The 20,572-nt window shown below is 43.2% G+C and overlaps 1 protein-coding gene across 1 annotated transcript in view; it reads left to right on the forward strand.

The window, feature by feature from the left end:
* Positions 1-830: 830 nt before the first annotated feature.
* LOC146181258 (uncharacterized) overlaps positions 831-20,572 on the forward strand; it is a 104,793-nt gene continuing 85,051 nt past the window's right edge. The window contains exons 1-3 of the mRNA XM_084575741.1: positions 831-903; positions 1,626-1,652; positions 20,165-20,191. Coding sequence (XP_084431867.1) covers positions 831-903; positions 1,626-1,652; positions 20,165-20,191 — 127 coding nt within the window. The remainder of the gene's footprint in view (positions 904-1,625; positions 1,653-20,164; positions 20,192-20,572) is intronic.

The following is a 20,572-nucleotide window of genomic DNA, read 5'->3' on the forward strand; positions in this document are numbered from 1 at the left end:
TCAGCAGCGAGGTTGAAAGCGTAGAAATTACTTGTCAGCTTTTACTTTTTCATGCCTTTTTTGGTGCAGCTGCTATCGTATCGTCCTTTTCCTTCACTGCTAGCTTTCCTTTTATAAAATACTGGTACAACAACCTCAGGCTTATTGAGGTTCATATGGTGACACCAGGCTATGCTTCACCATTATTGATGTTCTATTCGTTTCCTGTCTTGGTTCAATAAAAAGAAAGTATTCAAAATTTATTTATCAGCGATTCGTCATAATGTGTGGAATGATAATGTAATGGAGCGAATTGTAACGTGCGAACTAACATTTTTGCGGCTGTTGCCATGAGGCCTCCTCTACTTTTCAAAAATATTCCTCGCTTTGGGTTTGACTTATAGGGCACTGAAACACCGAGCTCAGGCACGGTAAGCTTTTTGTGATTGGGTAGGCCGTGCTTCTCGAACTTCCGTACCCCTTTCGTTTAATTTGAAGATTCTGTGTAGTAATTTCTGTATTCACAAAAATATACTTGTCACCTTTCCTCAGCTACGAAAATTGTTTTGTAAGCATTTCTACTGGTTATGAATTTTTGAATGAACCTATGTGCATCGTTATATTTCAAATATCCTATTACCGCTTTCTTTACGGAGAACTGAAATATGGTCAGGAGCGGTAAGCTCTTGTTGTTAGTGTAGAAAGTTTTGCTTCTATTTTTCTTTGCTTCAGTAGCTTAAATGAAATTCGCACAAACGAATTCTAAGACATATTCTCAAACTCTGCATTCACGTATAAAAAGCAAACATATTTCTCGGCAGTTGTTTACACACCTTTTCCTCCGTATTACTATGGTACTTTCCATTTCATTTGCTTGCTCTCCACCATTCTTCACAGGCAACTGGAACGACACGCTCAGGACCGGTAAGGTCCTAGCGATGATGTAGGATATATTTCTCCTACTTGCTAACATTATTCATCTCCTTTTTTGGCAGCGCGCAATGAAACCTGTGTTCAGAATTGACATTTCAACAGCAACAGTCACGCCCAGCTGTTACAGTGGAAGTTTGAAATAATTTTTACACACTGGTTTCCATCATGGCTTTTTTCATTGAGCTTCTTCGGCATATTTCGTTGAAAATTCCTTTCATTGGTTGTTCTTCATAGGGCACTGAAACAGCAAGCTCAGGAACGGTAAGCTTTTAGCGCAATTGTTGGTTTTCCTTATCCAGCTTCGACATCCTTAATTTTCCGCTGAATCGCCTATGAGGCGAATGAACTGGCACAAATTTGTAATTGAGAAACATTTGCGATTTTGGAATACGATGGTCAATTTGTGGTAAATTATCTGGACACCTGCGTTTTTGTTAAACTTTTCATCCATGCCACTGCACTACAACTCGCTTTAAATTTCTGTCTACCAACGTTTATTCATAGAAGTGAAACGCCAAGCTCATGCACTGGAAGCTCATTGTGTTTTTGTGCACTGTATATCTATAAAAAAAGGCTCCTTGACATTTGCCTAGATGGTAGTGAGGAACAGAGCATACAATTTACTTGAAGGCGCTTTCTCTTTGTATTCCATTTTTCTCGGAACAACTGTACTACTTCCTTTATTACTCTATGGATTGATCTTCTCTTTTTAGGCTACTGGTACAACAAGCTCACTTCCGGTAAGCTTCACGTGATGACGTAAGCTATGCTTCTACAACTGGAAACTTGGACTGGTTTTCTTTATTGGTCCTAAGCAAAACATACCCTAGTTATAAATCATCTTTCTGGGATATTCGCGTCATTAGGAAATGATAATATAGTGGCGAGAAGTATTTTGTAGTACTTTGCTTTTTTGTGCCGTTTGGCTTAATGCAACTAGGATCCTGTTTAAGAAAATTCCTTGCTTTGGGTTTCAACATAGGGTACTGAAACAGCAAGCTTAGGAACGGTAAGCGTTTTGTCGTTGTCCACCTTGCAACTTACTTTCGTTTAAAGGTTCTGTCTACTTTCTTATTGCTGGGTTACCAAATTATATTTCTGAGGAAACTTCATGCCCAGCTATGGCAATATGTTTACGTGAAAAATTTTGTAAGCGCTTCTATTTCTCGTGTATTTTAGATTGGAGTTGAGCGTTTCTTGTCTTTAGAATTTCCCGCTCCTGCTTTCCTTCATAGGCAACCTATAGTACATGTTTAGGCGTTGTAATTTCCTCCTGTTTGATGAGAACAGTTTGGAAGCGTCCATTTGATGGTTTTCTTTGATTCTGTTGTCTAAACTGTCTAGTCTGCAATGAGCTTGTAATACTTTTTACAAACAGTAAAGTCACGATAAAGTATTAAATATATATTCAGGGCCACATTTTTCACTCATGTTTCCTCTGCCGCTACTATGCTACATATCGTGTCGTTTACATGCTCTACACTATTCTTCTTAGGCTACTGGAACGACAAGCTCAGGCCCGGTAAGAACTTTGAGATGGTGTAGGATGAGCTTCATTTCGTTACTACCAATAATCATTTCCTTTTTAGATTCTCATAGTGAATGCACCATCAATAAATTACGTTTCAAAGACAAATTTCATACTCGGTCGCTACTTATCGTGTTTGTTATTGAATTTGTCATTCTTCTCTCGAATGATCTCAAGAGCGTTCGCTCTCACTACTTTCTATTTCTTAAGTCGTGTGCAGGATGTCAAGGTCGCCCTGACACCAAATGCAATAAAATACATTTCATGTGATCATAGATAAGTGAATCGCAACTAACAGCGCACAGTGCTTCAACTCATAAGCATACCTTCTAATTCTTATATATGTAACCCCGTACATTGGGTATCGATGCGCGACCGTCTCGACCCAAAATATGGATATAATTTGGACGTCGCCCGTTGCACACAGAATATCGAAGTTGGTGTCAAATTATTCTGCAACTTCCGAGGAATATAAAAACTATAATGTAAACAATTAAGTATGTGTTACAGTTGCACCGACGACATTTTTCATGAAACTGTGAACATGACGAATTGTTTTGCGGCCATTATAGCAGATGTTTGCCATTCAGAGTCTCGGATGTTGTTAAACATTTTTTCTCGTTGAGATGTGCATGTTTATGTGATGTAATACCTGACGGGAGTACATTTTCTGTTACTGATATTATAAGTGACCTAACCACATATTGATGTTCTGTATTGAGAAAGGACGTTTCCCGTTTGACGCATAATGATCGGAGTAATGTCAAATTCCCTGGCATGTTGCCCTGTAAAAGATTACCAATTAAGATTAGGGGGATAAAATTTGTGAGATTCGCACAGACGGTCTTTTGGCTCCGAAACCTTGTATTCATAGAGATTCGGAAGTACATTACAACTGAACCGATTGTTGCAGGGGCTTGCCGTTTGTGTCCAACGATTCGTATTTTTATGGTGGACATGTTTTTGAAATTTTATATCTGGTATAGCAAAGACATATAGTGGACATGGTGAGAATGGCTGTAATCGCTTAAGTAGTGCGAAACCTGGGCGTTGGATGGCGCTGCTTAAATTCCCCCGTGTGTGAACCGCTCTTAAGTTGAACACTGCAGTAGTGTTGGCGGAATGTTTCTATTTCTGGCTTGACCAGAATGTACTGCTGACAATTCCATTCTTGGGATTCTCGTCATAGGGCACTGAAACAGCAAGCTCAGGCACGGTAAGCTTTTTTCGTACGAGTTGGCTATACGTTCTGGTTTGGAGATCCTTGAAATTCAGCAAAACCCCCTAATAGAGAGTTATCTGGCTCAAATTATAGTTCAAAGACAATTGTCGCATTGAACCACGGCGATCAATTTGTGCCGCCGTTACTTTGGGAATCGCATTCTTGTTAAGATTGTCAATGGTGCGGCTGCCCAATACCTCAATAAAATTTGTTTCTGGCGCGTTTATTTATAAGAGAACTGAAACGGCAAGATCAGGTATTCCAACCTCATTATTTATTTATAGACTGCATCTCTGTGGAAGAAAGGCTTTCTTGAATATTTGTCTGCCCTGCAGTCAGGATGACCACATACCAATTATTTGCTGGCACCTTCTTTTTGCATCACTTCTTCGATGGTGCTACTGTGCTGCTATCTATATACTTCAGAGCTTGCTCTCCGCTTTATATACTACTGATACTTCAAGCTCACACCCTTTAACCTTCTTGTTATGACGTAGGCTATGCTTCTCGTGTCCATAACATCTGTTTGTTTCCTTAGCTTTTTCTATTAAACGAACACGGTTTTAAGAAATCATGTTCCTAAGAACTGTGCCGTAATCGGGTATAATAGTGTGGACGTAGGAAATATTTTGGAGTAAGTTGCTTTAGGCCAGTTCATTAACGCTACACATCTATTGTTTAAAATAATCCTTTATTTGGGATCCTTTCTTAAATACTGAAACGGCGAGCTGAGGCACGGTAAACTTTTTGTGGTTATGCAGGCATTTCTTTTCCACCATGCAAAATTCTTTCCATTTCATTGAAGCTTGTGTAGAGTTAATATTTGATTCCTGAATTATATTTCTGAAAAATCTGTCGTCCCCGGTTATGAAGATATTGTTTCGGCCATTGGGAAATCAACGTTCTTGCCACTTAGTGAATGCTGCTGGCGTTCGGCCTGATCCCGATAGGATTCGCGCCAATCGTACTTTTCCCACGCCACGTTCATCTAGTGATGTTCGAAGTTTTCTCGGCTTGTGTTCGTATTTCCGTCGTTTCGTCCAGAACTTCGCAGCCCTCGCTCGCTCTCTCACCGCCCTACTGAAAAAAGATGCACCTTTCTCTTGGGGCCCTGAACAAGCTGCAGCTTTCTCCGAACTTATCTCTGCTCTCACCAATCCACCCGTCTTGGCTTATTTCAACCCTTCGGTCTCTATCCAACTCCGCACTGACGCAAGTGGTCACGGCATTTGAGCTATTCTCGCTCAGTGACACCACGGCCGCACTAGAGGAATTACGTATGCCAATCGCCTACTATCCAGGGCAGAACAAAATTGCTCTATCACAGAGAGGGAGTGCCTAGCTCTTTTTTGGGCTATTGCGAAATTCCGCCCTTATTTGTTTGGGCGACCATTTACTGTTACCATGGACCACCATACCTTGTGCTGGCTTTCTTCACTTAAAGACCCTCCTGGACGCTTAGGACGCTCTGCATAAGGGTTGCGAGAATACACCTTTTCCGTGGTTTATAATTATGGTCGGCTTCACTAAGATGCAGGCTGTTTGTCCCGCCACCCTGTCGATCCTCCCAGCTCTGCGGCCTGCAACATTGATGCATGCGTCCTGTCTTTATCGGCATTTCGCCACATATCCGACGACATAGCCATTGTATATTGAGTTTGCTCCCCCCTTATGTAATGCCCTCGGGCCTTTAAGGGAAAAATAAATGAAATGAAACAGCGCTTGAACTATGCGCTCCGGTCTATCATCGCCCATCTGACTACCAGCCATCTCATCCTGCCCTCTCCATGTTCGTACTCCAAGGGGACGCACTATACCGCCGCAATATGCGACCTGATGGCGCTGAGCTCTTGCTAGTCGTTCCGAAGCATCTGCGCTCCGCCATCCTGGAACAATTTCGTGATGCTCCGACAGCTGGACATCTTGGCGTGTCCCGAACGTATGACAGCGTGCGCCGACGTTTTTACTGACCAGGTCTTTATCGCTTAGTTCCGTATTATGTGGACGCATGTGAGCTGTGCCAGCGTCGAAAAAAAAAAACATCCGTATTGTCATCTCGACACCTGCAGCCAATCTCCCGTTGTTCCGCGTTGGTGTTGATTTGCTTGAACCCTTCCCGGTCTCTGCCTCGGGACACAAATAGATCGCTGTAGCCCCCGACTATGCTACGCGTTACGCCATTACGCATGCGATCCCGACTAGCTGCGCTCCAGTTCAGTCCAGTTCAGTCGTTCAGTTTTGTCCGACTCATCGTGACCCTATGGACCATATCACGCCACGCCTTCCTGAATCTCACTATCTTCCTAACATCACACAACTTCATCTGCAGCGCCTCGAGGATGCCATCTAACCATCGCGTTCGCTGCCTACCCCTTCTCCGGTGACCCTCAACCGTTCCCAAAATCAAATCTTTCTCCAGCGACTCCTCTCTTCTCATCTACAGACGTGGCTAATTTCCTCCTTCACGACGTGATACTGCAACACGGTGCCCCTCGTGAACTACTTACGGATCGTGGTCACTGCTTCCTCTCCAGAATGGTTGACGAGCTACTTCGTGTGTGCCCCGTCCGCCACAAAGTTACCCCCGCCAATCATCCTCAGACCAATGGCCTCGCAGAACTTCTCAACCGTAGCTCACAGATATGTTATCAATGTATGTCTCCGGCGACCACCGGGATTGGGACATTAACCTAACCTTTGTAACATTCGCCTATAACCCTTCTCGTCATGATACCGCTGGCTACTCTCCCTTTTATATGCTCTTTGGCCGACACCCATTACTCCCATTTAATAGATCGTTACCCATTACTGACGCGGCGACTAGTACTCACGCTCGTGATGCCATCTGCCGCGCTAATGATGCTCGCCACATTGCTCGCGACAGGCTCTTTGCCTCCCAAAGCTTCCAGCAATCCCATTACAACAGTTGCCACCGCGACGTGCACTACGCCCCGGGCTCTCTCGTTCTACTCTGGCTCCCATCCCGCCGGGTGGGCTCGTGCGAAAACCTTCTACCAAGCTACACAGGCCCCTACCGTATCTTTCGCCGAGTCACCGACGTCACGTACGAAATCGAACCTCTGAACCTGAAGTCTTCGGCACCACGAGCTTTCGACATTGTGCATGAGACACGGCTCAAACCGTATTATTCACGCCCTGCTTCGTTTACCCAGAACGCACCGGGATTGTGCTTCTGCATCAGGGTAATGTTATGTGGTGTGCCATGCTGGCCTTCAGCAAGTGAAGAACGAAATATCTGGGTGTGTGGACGAAGACGACATTTAATGTTGGGTTGTGCGGTTAAGCGGTGCCTATCGACTCCAGAGTGGTGCTGTCCACTGGTGCGTGACTTCCACTCGTAACAATATATTTATGAGAATTATTTTGTAGGAACTTTCATTGTAAGCGATTCGTTGGTTTTAGTATTTTGTGTTTTCATTGTCCTTTATAAGGAAACGGAAATGTGTTCAGGCACATTAAAATCATCCACCTTCTTGTGTAGAAACTTCTTGCAGCTTCCATTCTACATTGCATTCTACATTGCATTCTGCTTCTGCGGTCGGAACTCTCCAGTAACCAATTAGGTTTTAAGACACCAACTGACAGCGAAATCTCAATAAAATTGCGACTATATATCTAGACGATTATTTACATATCCCTCCTCGGCGCTACTATGCTAGTTTCCTTTTCTTTGCCGTGTTCTCTACTATTCATAGGCAACTGGTACGTAGATCTGAGTCCCGTTTTTTCCTTTGATGGAGTAATCTGGTCTACCATAAAACAATATTCATTTCTTTTCATAGTTGCAGACATTGAAAGCTCTGTTGAGAAATTACAATTCAAAGCTATTTATTAAACGCGGATGTGTAGGAACAGTTTTGGATATGATTTTAGGCACTTGTCTTTTCAGTTACTTTTTCCTTGAGGCACCCGCGTCATTTTCTGTGTAGATTATTTTCTAGGTAACTTTTTTCATTTAATACCAAAACGGCAATCCCAGGCACGGTAAGATATTTGCAAAGCTCTCGGCTATGCATATCAAGCATAACCTCTTTTTATTTTGTCTGAGGCACGTATCGTGAGGATTCTCTGGAGCGAATTGTGTTAAAAACCTTTTTCAACAATGACTTAGGCCTATTCTCTTTTGTTACTGATTTCATTGGCACTGCGGCACCACATCGAACTAAATGCCTCGCAGCATTTATATTTACACAAGACGGAAACGACAATCACAGCCGTTGTAAGCTCCTGACAATGGTATGGATTCTGTGTTTGTGGCAAAAAGATTTTGTGGACAATTTGCTTACACGGAAGAGGAAAAGAGCTTAGAAATTACTTGTTGGCGCCCCCTTTTTTTCGTCTCTTCTTCGATGGCACTTCTGTTCTGCTACGATATTTAATTCATTGCTTGTCCTCTATTCACAAACTACTGGTACAGAAAGCTCAGGTCCAAAGAAACCCTTGTGTCGATGTAGGGAATGCTTCACTAGCTTCGAACATCTATTCGTTTCCTTTGTAAATTTAAACAATGCAATATTCTCAAACTTCCTTGGGAGCCGTTTGGCACTCTGGGCTATGAAAGCGTAAGGGGGGGGGGGAGTGGATATGCCATAGGCAATTGCGTTTTGCGTTTCTGCGCCTATTGCCATGGCGCTACTCCGCTGCGTTTTAAAAATATTCCTCGCTTTGGGTTCTCTTCGTAGGGTACTGAAACAGCGAGCTCAGGCACGGTAAGTTTTTTGTCATTGTGAAGACAGTGCTTCTCGAGCTTCCACCTCCCTTTCATTTATATTGAAAGGTTTGGTTCTGTAACTGCTTGAATATGAAATATACATCTAAGACCACTGCCTGCACTGTCTATGGCAATGTGCTTATGAGAACTATTGGTAGGCACTTCTATTGTGCAAGAATTTTTCTTTGCAGCTGTTGGCTTCGTTACAGTTAAACTTTCCTGCTGCCGTTTCCTATAGGTACAGAAAGGTGTTCAGTCACAGTAACCTCGTGCTCTTTGTGAGAACCTTATGGCAGATTCGATCTGACATCTTTCTTCTTTCCTGATGTACTATAAAGAAATCGTCAATAACGAATTATAAGGCACCTTGCCTACTTTGCATTCATGTTTAAAACGTAGATATATGTGTAGGCATTTATTTTCGGATGTGTTTCCTCGGTGGCACTATGTTACTTTCCTTTCCGTGTTTTGTTGTATACTATTCTTCACAGGCTACTGGAACGACAAGCTCAGGACCGGTAAGCTATTTGTGATGGTGTAGGATAACATGGATCACTGCCTTGTCGTGGCGGAGGGGCTTGCGAAACTCGATGAAGTCGTGAGCTCTGCTGTGTAGGGCCACCCAAGATAGACAGGTCACGGCAGAGAGTTCTGACAAAATGTGATTCACTGCAGAAGGTAATGGCAACCCACTCCAGTATTTCCTGCCAAGAAAACCCTATGGCCAGTCACAATACCATTATCGATATGGCGCCGGAAGATGAGCCCCCCAGGTTGGAAGGCGTCCCACATGTTACTGGGGATGAACAAAGGGCGATTCCTAGTAGCTCCAGGACGAATGAAGCGGCTGGGCTAAAGCCAACAGGACGCTCAGTTGTGGATGTGTCGGGAAGCGACCGGAAAGTCCGATGTTGCAAGGAGATATATCACATAGCAACATGGAATGTAAGATCTATGACGCAAGGTAAACTAGATATCGTCAAGCGAGAAATGGACAGATTGAACATTGATATCTTGGGTATCAGCGAGCTCAAGTGGACCGGAATGGGAGAATTTAACTCCGGCGACCATTATGTCTTTTATTGTGGGCACGAATCCAAGAGAAGGAATGGGGTCGCTCTCATAGTAAACAGAAGAATGGGCAAAGCAGTGCTAGGGTACAACCCCAAAAACGACCGAATGATTTCACTTCGGATCCAAGGTCACCCTTTCAACATAACAGTTATTCAAGTCTATGCACCGACCACTGCTGCTGAAGAAGCTGACGCTGAGAGATTTTATGCGGACCTACAATGCCTTTTAGACCACACCCCATCATCAGACGTCGTTTTTCTCATGGGAGACTGGAATGCTAAGGTCGGGAGTGAAGAAATATCCGGAATTACAGGCAAGTTCGGTCTTGGTGAGCCAAATGAAGCTGGGCAGAGGCTAGTAGAGTTCTGTCAAGAAAACAACCTGACCATAGCGAATACTCATTTTCAACAGCACAAGAGGCGCCTGTACACATGGATTTCACCGGCCGGTCTGTACAGGAATCAGATCGATTATATTATTTGCCGGCAGAGATGGAGAAGCGCTATACAAGCAGTAAAAATAAGGCCTGGGGCCGATTGTGGCACCGATCATCAGCTTCTTGTTGCCGAAATTAAGCTTCGATTGAGGAAAGCGCAGAAAACTAGAAGGCCTTTCAGGTATGATCTGGATCAGATTCCATTAGAATATGCTGTGGAAGTGAGGAATCGATTTCAAGAATTAGATCTAGAAGACAAAGAGCCCGAAGAGATGTGGACTGATGTTCGTGATATAATACAAGAAGTTGCTACTAAGGTAGTTCCAAAGCAAAAGAAATGCAAAAAAGCAAACTGGTTATCTGAAGAGGCTTTGCAAATAGCTGAGGAAAGGAGGATGGCAAAAGGTATGGGGGAAAGAGAAAGATACAAGGTGCTCAATGCGGATTTTCAGAAAATAGCAAGGAGAGATAAGAATGCCTTCCTGAACATACAGTGTCAAGCAGTTGAGGACAACAGCCAATTAAGGAACACAAGAGCTCTGTATAAGACAATCAAAGATATCAAAGGAAGCTTCTGTGCTAAGCTGAGCGTGATAAAGGACAAACGAGGCAAGGACCTCACTAAAGCCTCAGAGATAAAGAAGAGGTGGCAGGAATACACAGAAGAACTGTACCAGAAGGATCCGGATGTGCAAACCCAAGATAGGACGGTTGTGATTTCTGATCTCGAGCCGGGCATCCTGAAGAGTGAAGTTGAATGGGCCTTAGCCAGCCTTGCTAAGAACAAAGCTAGCGGAATTGATGGTATTCCAGCTGAGTTGCTTCAAAACCTCAACCACGATGCTGTTAACACACTGCATACATTATGTCAAAAGATTTGGACAACCCTGCAGTGGCCACAGGATTGGAGGAGGTCAGTTTACATCCCCATTCCAAAGAAAGGCAGTGCCAAAGATTGTTCCAACTACCGCACGATCGCGCTTATTTCGCATGCTAGCAAGGTGATGTTAAAAATCCTGCAAGGTAGGCTGCAGCAGTATGTGGATCGGGAGCTTCCGGACGTGCAAGCTGGGTTTCGCAAGGGCAGAGGAACTAGAGACCAAATTGCCAACCTTCGCTGGATCATGGAAAAAGCAAGAGAGTTCCAGAAACCCATTTACTTCTGCTTTATTGATTATGCGAAAGCGTTTGACTGCGTAGATCACAGCAGATTGTGGCAAGCTCTCCAAGAGATGGGAGTTCCAATTCACCTCATCTGTCTCCGCAGGAACCTTTATGAAGGGCAAGAGGCCACAGTCAGAACTGGGCATGGTCTTACTGATTGGTTTCCGATTGAGAAAGGGGTGAGGCAAGGCTGCATACTGTCGCCCTGCCTATTTAACCTATATGCAGAGTGCATCATGAGGAAGGCCGGTCTGGACGAGTCTTCAGCTGGAGTGAAGATTGCTGGAAAACGTATCAACAACCTTAGATATGCGGATGATACCACTTTAATGGCAGAAAGTGAAGTGGAACTCAAGAGACTTCTGATGCGCGTACAAGAAGAGAGTGAGAAGTTTGGGCTTAAACTGAACATTAAAAAGACGAAGATCATGGCGTCTTGCCATATCAAGTCCTGGAGCATCAATGGACAAGAAGTGGAAGCTGTGACAGATTTTCTATTCTTGGGCGCCAAGATTACCTCGGAAGGAGACTGCAGCCATGAAATTAGGAGACGCCTGCTTCTGGGAAAGAGAGCAATGGTTAGCCTTGACCGCCTAGTAAAGAGCAGAGAAATTAGTCTACCAACCAAGATCCGTATAACCCGTGCTATGGTCTTTCCAGTTGTGATGTATGGATGCGAGAGTTGGACTGTGAAAAAGGCTGACCGCCGAAGAATTGACGCGTTTGAATTGTGGTGCTGGCGAAGACTCTTAAGAGTTCCTTGGACTGCCAGACGATCAAATCAGTCGATATTGTCGACCATAAACCCTGACTGCTCATTGGAGGGTCAAATTCTAAAGTTAAAGCTCAGCTACTTTGGTCATCTGATGAGAAGAGAGGAGTCGCTGGAGAAAGATTTGATGTTGGGGAAGGTTGAGGGTCGCCGGAGAAGGGGTAGGCAGCGAACGCGATGGTTAAATGGCATTCTTGAGGCATTGCAGATGAAGCTATGTGATGTTAAGAAGATAGTGAGAGACCGGAAAGCGTGGCGTGACATGGTCCATAGGGTCACGAAGAGTCGGACACGACTGAACGCCTGAACTGAACTGAACTGAGGATAACATTCTCCTGCTTACAAACATTATTCTTTTTTCTGGTTACATGGATTGAAGGTTGTATTCAGAAATAATCTTCTGGTCGCAACTTGCATACTCGCTTGTTACGGTGAAGTGTTTAGCCATGGTGTCTGGCATTGAACTTCACAATGTTTTTTTTTTCTTGACGATCATTTGGTATTTTTTGTTGAATACTCCTTTCTTGGCCTTTCCTTCTTAGGGTACTGAAACTCCAAGCTCAGGCATGGTAAGCTCATTGCAAGGTATTGACTAATCTGTCCCACCTTGGACTTCTTTGAAATTGCGCAGAACCAAGGAGAGAACAGTCAGCGCAAATTATAGTTTATGGACATTTGTCTTTTTCAACTATGGCGATCAACATGTGATATATTGTAGGCACCGGCATTCGTCTTACAATTTGATCAGCACCCATGCTCTCCACCTAGAATCAATTTTCTTTCTGGTGCGTTGATTCATAGGAGAACAGAAACGAAAGATCTGCCATTCTCACCGCTTAGTTTTGGTTTACTCTGTACCTCGGTGCAAAAAGGGTGCTTTGATATTTTCCCACTCAGCAGGGAGGGTGCCAGCGTGGAAAATATTCATGGGCACCTTTATTGCTTTTTCAAGGCGCATCTTTCCAACTTTCTTTATTGCTTCATTGCTTGCTCTTCTGACCATAGGCTACTGGTACAACGAGCTCAGGACCGGTAAGCTCATTATGATGATTTACGCTATGCTTTTCTAGTTCGCAGCATCTATTATTGTATGTTGTTGTTTTTGGTGCCATGAAAAGACCTCAGTATTCCTAAGTCATGTTTCTGAGACCTTTGCCATTTTTGGATACTGGTAGTTTGTGAACTGGTTTATTCCAACTTCCCTTTTTTGCAGTTGAATTAACGCAGTCTTCTGCGGTGTAAAAACCAAGACCGACTGAAATACAGACCTGCACAGATAGCACTGCTCCAGCGCGCACCTTCTAGTTCATAGCCTTCGCCGCTAGGGAACGAACACTACGGTTAACCTAGCGCTACTGTAAACCTGTTAATAAGAAGGGTCTATTAGGTTTGTCATTTTACTTCGTCGTTATAGTTTATTTATCTGTCCACGCTGTAATGCACAAGCACCTGTTCTGCGCATGTGCAGTGAGTAACAGCAGTGCCGTCGCACAAAGCGGAATCGCGGTATGTCTTCTAGCGAGAGAAAAACATCGTAAAAATAAACACTGTCCGCTAAAATACAAAAAGGCAAAATTTTAGAAGTATACCCTGGCCAAAGATCTTTTTTTTTTTTTAATTTGGGTACAGTTTGTTTATATTAATTTGTGATTTGATGATGATGAAAATGACAGACGAACAGGTCAACCGAGCGCCCTCAACGACGAGAAAGGTAACGAAAGTTGGCGCACGAGGTCCCATAGGACCCTGTTTTTTGTGCAGGTCTGTATTTCAGTCGGTCTTGGTAAAAACATTCGTTGATGGGGGTTTCTTTCCTAGGGTACTGAAACGGCGAGCTCAGGGACGGTAAGCTTTTTACAGATCTCAAGTCTGATCTTCTCCGCACTGCAAACTCATTTCCTTTCCTTTCAAGCTTCTGGAGAGTTATTGTTCAAGGTTACAGTTATATATCTAAGGCAATTTCCTTTCCAGGCTATGGCGATATATTTATGAGAAAGTATTTGTAAGCACTTCAACCGTTCCTGTATTTTACGTTGGAGCTATGCGCTCTTTTGCAACGAAATAATTCTGGCGCCGCTTTCCGGCAGGTCACACAATCATGTTTAGGTACTGTAACTCATTCCCCTTTGTATAGACAAATTTTCTGGCTTCCATTGGATAGTTTTCTCCTTTTCTTCTGTGGTCTAAATTCTAGATGCACAAATGAGTTTCTAGACATATACCCAACACTACAATTCAGATAAAATGGTAAAATAGTTTAGATTTTTTTCACGTACCCTTCCTCGGTGCTATTATGCTAGTTAATGTTTTATTTGCTTGTTCTCTACTGTGCTTCATAGGCAACTGGAACTACGAGCTCAGGCCCGGTAAGATATTTGTATTGGTGGAGGATATCCTTCTGTTTGTTTGAAAACAATATTCACTTCCTTTTTAGTTGCTCGCAATGAAGTCTCTATCCGGAAATTACGATTCAAAGTCACTTCGCCTAGTCGGTTGTGCAGAATATTCTTCGGGTATTATTCGTAGGGACTTGAGTGCAGCATTTTTTTTCTTTTCTTCGGCATTTTCCTCTGAGCAGGCACGGTAATCGTGTTGCGAAGTTCTCGGCTATACTTGTGAGACTTTAAACCGTCTTTCATTTATTCTTAAGAACCTATTGTAAGAATGATCTTGCGAAACGTTTGTTCCGAAAAAGGTTTTGTGGTATTAAGGCGTAGGCATCTACATCTTCGTTACACTTCATTGCTACTTCTACACTACATATTTATTTGATTACCTTTGTGGCTCTTTTATTTTTGGAAAAAGGAAGCGACAACGTCAGGCGTTGTAAGCGGCTCATGTTTGTGTACACTGTATCTGGCTGGGAAACGGGTTTTCTTGGCACTTTTCCTGCTACACAGTGAGGACTACAGTGTAGAAATTACTTGTTAGCAGCTTTTTTTCGTGCTTTTTTCAATGCTGCTACATTACTATTCTTTTTGCCTTATCGCTCGCACTTCTCCTCATAAACAAGTTGTATAACAAGCTCAGGTACATTGAGGTCCTTGTGGTGACGCAGGCAATCTTAACGGTCACGTGGTTAGATATGTGCATGCACGGTTCCTTTGTTGGTTCAGTGACAAAATGCAGTATTCAAAAATTGTTTCTGGGCCATTTGATATATAATAATATGGTAATGTAACTTAAATAAAAGTGTGGAGAAACTTGCATTTTTGTGCCTGTTGCCAAGCACTACTCCTCTAGATTTAAAAAAATATATATTCCTCTTTATGGGTTTTCATCATAGGGTACTGAAACGGCGAGCTCAGGCACGGTAAGCTTTGTACGATTGTGTAAACTTCTTCTCCAGCTCGCATACCCCTGTCATTTCCGTAGACGTTTGTGCTCAGTGCCTCCTTGATTCACAAATATATGTCTAAGCCTGTCCTCGGCTATTAGAATTATTTTGCAAGCATTTCCACTGTTGCTGCAGTTTGCAATGACTATATGCGCTTCCTTATGTTTGACATTTTCTGCTCTCGCTTTCCTTAAAGACAAACTCTTGCGTTTCGTAGAAAGCATTCGAAGCTTCCTTATGACATTTTTTATCATGCTGGAGTAGCCCAAATTAAATTCTAGCAAACGAATTCTAAGACACCTCGCCCACTCTGCGATCACGAATAAAATATAAATACATTTGTAGGCACTTGTGTTCACTCTGCTTTCTGCTGTGTGTACTATACTATTTACATTTTCAATCGCTTTCACTCCACTATTCTTCATAGGCAACTGGAACGACAAGCTCAGGACCGGTAAGCTCTTTGCGATGATGCATAATAAGCTTCTCCGGGTAGCAAAAGCGATTCATTTCTCAGAAATAACGTTTCAAAGGGAACAGCGACACTCCTTTTCGGTGTAGTGTTTGGAAATTATTTTTAGGCACTGGACTCCATAATGCAGTTTTTTTAGAGCCTTTGTGGTATTTTCCGCTTAAAATTTCTTTCTTGCGCGGTTCTCCATAGGGTACTGCAACTGCCAGCTCAGGCACGGTAAGCTTTTTGCAAAGGTGTTGGCTATTCGTATCCAGCTCTGACCTCCTGTGAATTCTACTGAACCGCCTATGAAGAGTGCGAACTGCCGCAAAATTGCGCAGTTCAAATGTACTTCGTATTTCCTACTGTAAACTTCTCTTGGCACCTTCTTTTTGGTTACACATTTCTTGGGGGATGCTGCACTTCACAGCCATTTAAATTTCCTATGAGAAGTGAGCCTTTACGCTCCTTGTGTTGTTGCAGACTATATCTCTGTAAAAAAACGAAGATTTTCTTGATATTAGGCTTATCTGTAGGGTATAGTGCTGATGACAGTGTACAAATTATTTGAAAGGATCCTATTTTATGCCTTTCTTTTGTGGCGCAGCTGTCCTACTATCTTTATTACTTCACTGCACGCTCGTCTCTTCATAGGCTACTGGTACTACAAGCTCAGGCCCGGTAAGCTCTTTGTAACGACGTACGGTATATGTCTCCAACTGGCAACTTCAACTGGTGATCTGTGTTGACCTAATAAGGAAGAAAACTAGCTTAAAATGAAGTTTTTGAGATATTTGCCCCAACGGATTGTGGTAGTGCAGGGTCGGAAATATTTGACAGCAGCTTGCTTTTTATTTATTTATTTATTTATTTATTTATTTATTTATTTATTTATTTATTTATTTATTTATTTATTTATTTATTTATTTATTTATTTATTTATTTATACCCCAAATGCCTCTAGTGGGGTATTACATGAGGGGTGGGCTGTTACAGTTCATTGGCGAGTCTTTTGGTTGCAACTCCTCTACTGTTCAAAAGTATTGTCTGCTTTCGATTTTCTTAATTGAGTACTGAAATAGCGAGCTCATGAGCGGGAAGCGTTTTGTGGTTGTCCACTCTACAAACTTCATTCCTTCGAAGCTTCTGTGGAGTTGAGGCTCGTTTCCAAAATTTTATTTCTGACGAAATGTCATATCGGGCTACGCCCATATGTTTATATTTTGTAAGTACTTTTTTTATTCATTGCGCTTCGCTCCATTTCACATTTCCTCCTCCCGCTTTATTTTATATGTTACTACACATATGCTTAGGCAATTTAAAGTCCTCCCGTTGCAAAAGAAAAGTGTTCAAATATTCATTCTGCTTTTGCTTAATTGAAGCTATGATCTAAATACCCTAGTCAAAGATGAGTTTCTATGACACCATGCCAACCGTGCAATCTCGATGGAACCTTAAATATATTTGTAGGCAAATGTTTTCACGCATCTTTCCTCGGCTATACCCTGCTACATATCGGTTCGTTTGATTGCTCTAGTCGATAGGGTAGTGAACAACTAGGACGACGTGCTCTGGCCCTTTACGCGCTTTGTAATGGTGAAGTATAAACTTCTCTTCCTGACCAGTCAGTTCAGTTTAGTCGTTCAGTCGTGTCCGACTCTTCGTGACCCTACGGACCATGTCACGCCACGCTTTCCGGTCTCTCACTATCTTCCTAACATCACATAACTTCATCTGCAGTGCCTCTCTTCCTGACCACCAATATTAATTTCCTTTTTTAGTTGCTCATACGAAATCGCTATTCATAAAATATATTTCAAAGGTGATTTCGATGCTTGGTCGTTAAGTTGCCATGCTTGGAAATGATCTGCTGGAATCCATTTCCTAAATGATTTTAGGTGTATTAGCTCTTACTAATTTCTATTTCTGAAGTCGCGCGCGTGTCATATCGCGGTCGCGAGAAGCCAATCAAATAGATATCAAGCTGCCATACTAAGGTGACTAGACACAGCAAGTTCATAGCGCTTCGCTGATAATCGCAAATTCGATTCCTTGCATATGTGTCCGAATATCGGCCATCGAAATGGGACCACTCTGAGGACCTCAATTTATATACAGTTTGGAAGCCTTCCATTTCATGCAGAATATTAAACTTAATGCAAATGATTTGACACCTTCTAAAGAATAAATCCACTAATCGAAAGAAATTCTTAGATGTGTGTTAGAGTCGCACCGACTACCTTTCCAGTAGAAGCCATCAATATGGCGGAATTTGGGCGGTCATTATGGCAGAGCTATTTGTCATGTAGGATCGCAGAAGATGACGAACGAATTTTTGCGTTTAGATGTTCACGTTTTTGCGATGTAATACCTGGTAGAACGAATAAATGTGCTTTTTAATTAGCAATAATAGTACCCATCTACATTGTAGATGGCGCTGCTTCTCTACTGAAAAGCATTCTCTATTGAAAGCGCGTTTGGAACCACCGCGTATTGCAGGATCTAGGGTACATTTTTGTGCTCCCCCCCCCCCCCCCCCCCCCAATTCAATGGGGAAAGCCACATATCAGCATCATTATCATCATCAAATAATATTTCCCGCTTGTCGCAAAATGTTAAAAGTGTTGAAAATTAAGCTGGCATGTGTCTAAGATAAACTAACTGAGATAAAACAATATATGTTTTTGTGGCGACTGTAGAAGAAAAATGCAGGCGCCTGCTACTGACTCTGTAACCGAGCCGCCTCCGCTGCCTCGTGCGGACAGAAAGGAAATTAGAGAAGACAGAGAGAAAAAGATCAGAGAGAGATAGACGCGCGTCACAACAGCCGTCGTGAACCACCGAAATGATGGCGGGTACAATGCCGTCCTACAACAGATATAAATATGTGGGAGGTTCTCGCCGACGACATTTTTAACCCCAAACCATGCATTAGAGAGGAGCTTTTCAAGTACTTTACATTATGGTGAATCGTTTGGACCAGGGGCTTCCGGTTTGTCTCAAACAATTAGTGATATTGTGGTGCACACGTTTATAAAATCAAATAACTGATAAAACGAAGAAATATACCGGACATAAGGAAAGAGGGAGAGAAACCTTTACTCGTAACTTTAGGCTGCCAGGTGGGGACGACGTCTCGGGCCCAAGAAATGACTGCCAGATCTGTCTTCTTTTCTTATTTTGATAGAAGTTGATTCTACCTCTCCGTGGAAGGAATTGGTAGTAATGTGTTGTTTTTTTTGTTGGTGTTGTTGTTGTTGTTGTTTTTTGTTTTGGGGGGGGGGGGGGGGAAGAGGGTTACGTTTGGATCCCTAGCAGATGTGTGCCTGATTGGCGCGCACAACGTGGTTGCCGTTTTCATAGACGGGGTTGTATTCCCCAAATGGCTGAATAATGAAATGGTTTCCAGCGTGCGTAGCTTGTGACTGGCATTCGAACGAAGTCGGTCAGGGTGGGGAAGCGAGTACACGCGTCTCGTTTCCGAAATTATTGGGGGCACCCGGTGGCACACCACAAGGGACAGCCTTGTCCCCGTAGTTGTCAACATCCCTATGCGAAACCTTCCACCAATTTTGGACACCATGCCGCACATCCAACACTCACTCTACGGACACGACATCACCCTCTGGACCAACTGTTACTCGGACGGGGAGATACAACAACCACTTCAACAGACAACCGACGCTGTACACGTTTTTGAACAAGCAGCCTCGTTTGCTCGCCCAGTAACTCCGAACTCATAAGGAATAGACAGATTCACCGACTCGTCACCGACCACCAAGACCCGGTGACTCTTCACATCGACACCTATTTCCTACCACCGTATAGACCACGCGTGTGCTAGGTATTATGGTACAAAACAACGCGCAAACCTCAGAAGCCATCCAACGCCTCCTGACAACCACCAACCAAAGAAATGGTCTCAACCCCCGCATCACCACTAGCCACTGAGGTATGCGGGAGGCCGCACTCTGCCGCCTCATACAAGCGTTTCTCCTTAGTAGAATTGTGTATTCATTCCCCTATCACCACTTCTGTCGCAAAGACCAAGAGGCGGTAAAGAGCAATATCTGCTCGTCATACAAGGCGGAAATGGGACTGCTCCATTTCGCCAGCACGCAGCACGCAGCGACTCCTGCAGCTCGGAGTTTTCAACGCCATCACTTAGCTCATCGAGGCACACAATACAGCCCAACACCGGAGCCCAGGGTATAGACGTCACTTACTCTGCCGACGAAGACGCCATATAGGTGGATGCGGCAAGATGCGGCTGCAACACATGCATATCCTGTGTGCCACGCAAAACACCGCCCTTCTCAACGCCGTCACAGTGCGCAACCACTCACCCACCGGACATAGTGAAGCTGGTTTTAAGTCGCTCCAGTAGTGTAAACCCCATGAAGCAGATGGCGCTACTTAAATTCTCCCGCAATTTACGCACTTAAGTCGAAAACTATGGCAATGTTTGCGGAATTTATTCCGCCTTGTGCAGCATATTTTGCTCAAAATTCTTTTTTGCGCTTTTCTTTGTAGGGTACAGAAACAGCAAGCTCAGGCACGGTAAGCTTTGTGCAAATGATTTTGCTATTTTTATCCAGATTGGACATCTTTTAAATTCAGCTGAACCCCATATGTAGAGAATAATGTGGCTAAACATTATAGTGCTAAAACATTTGTCATTCTCGAATACGGCGATAAATTTCTGTTAGCGATACTGTGGGAACCTGCATTCTTGTCACGATTCTCATGGATGCTACTGTTCCACATCAAAATTTGAACTTCTTTCTGGCGCGTGTATTCATAGAAGAACTGAAACGACAAGCTCATTCATTGTAGGCTTTTTGTATTGGTGTAGACTGTACCTCTGTCAATTTGCCTACTTTGCAGTCAAGATGATAGTGTAGGAATTACTTGCTGCCACCTTCGCTTTTCAAGACGTCT

This window comes from Amblyomma maculatum, chromosome 8, assembly GCF_055883805.1.
Source record: "Amblyomma maculatum isolate TAMU_Amacu chromosome 8, ASM5588380v1, whole genome shotgun sequence".
NCBI lineage: Eukaryota > Metazoa > Arthropoda > Arachnida > Ixodida > Ixodidae > Amblyomma > Amblyomma maculatum.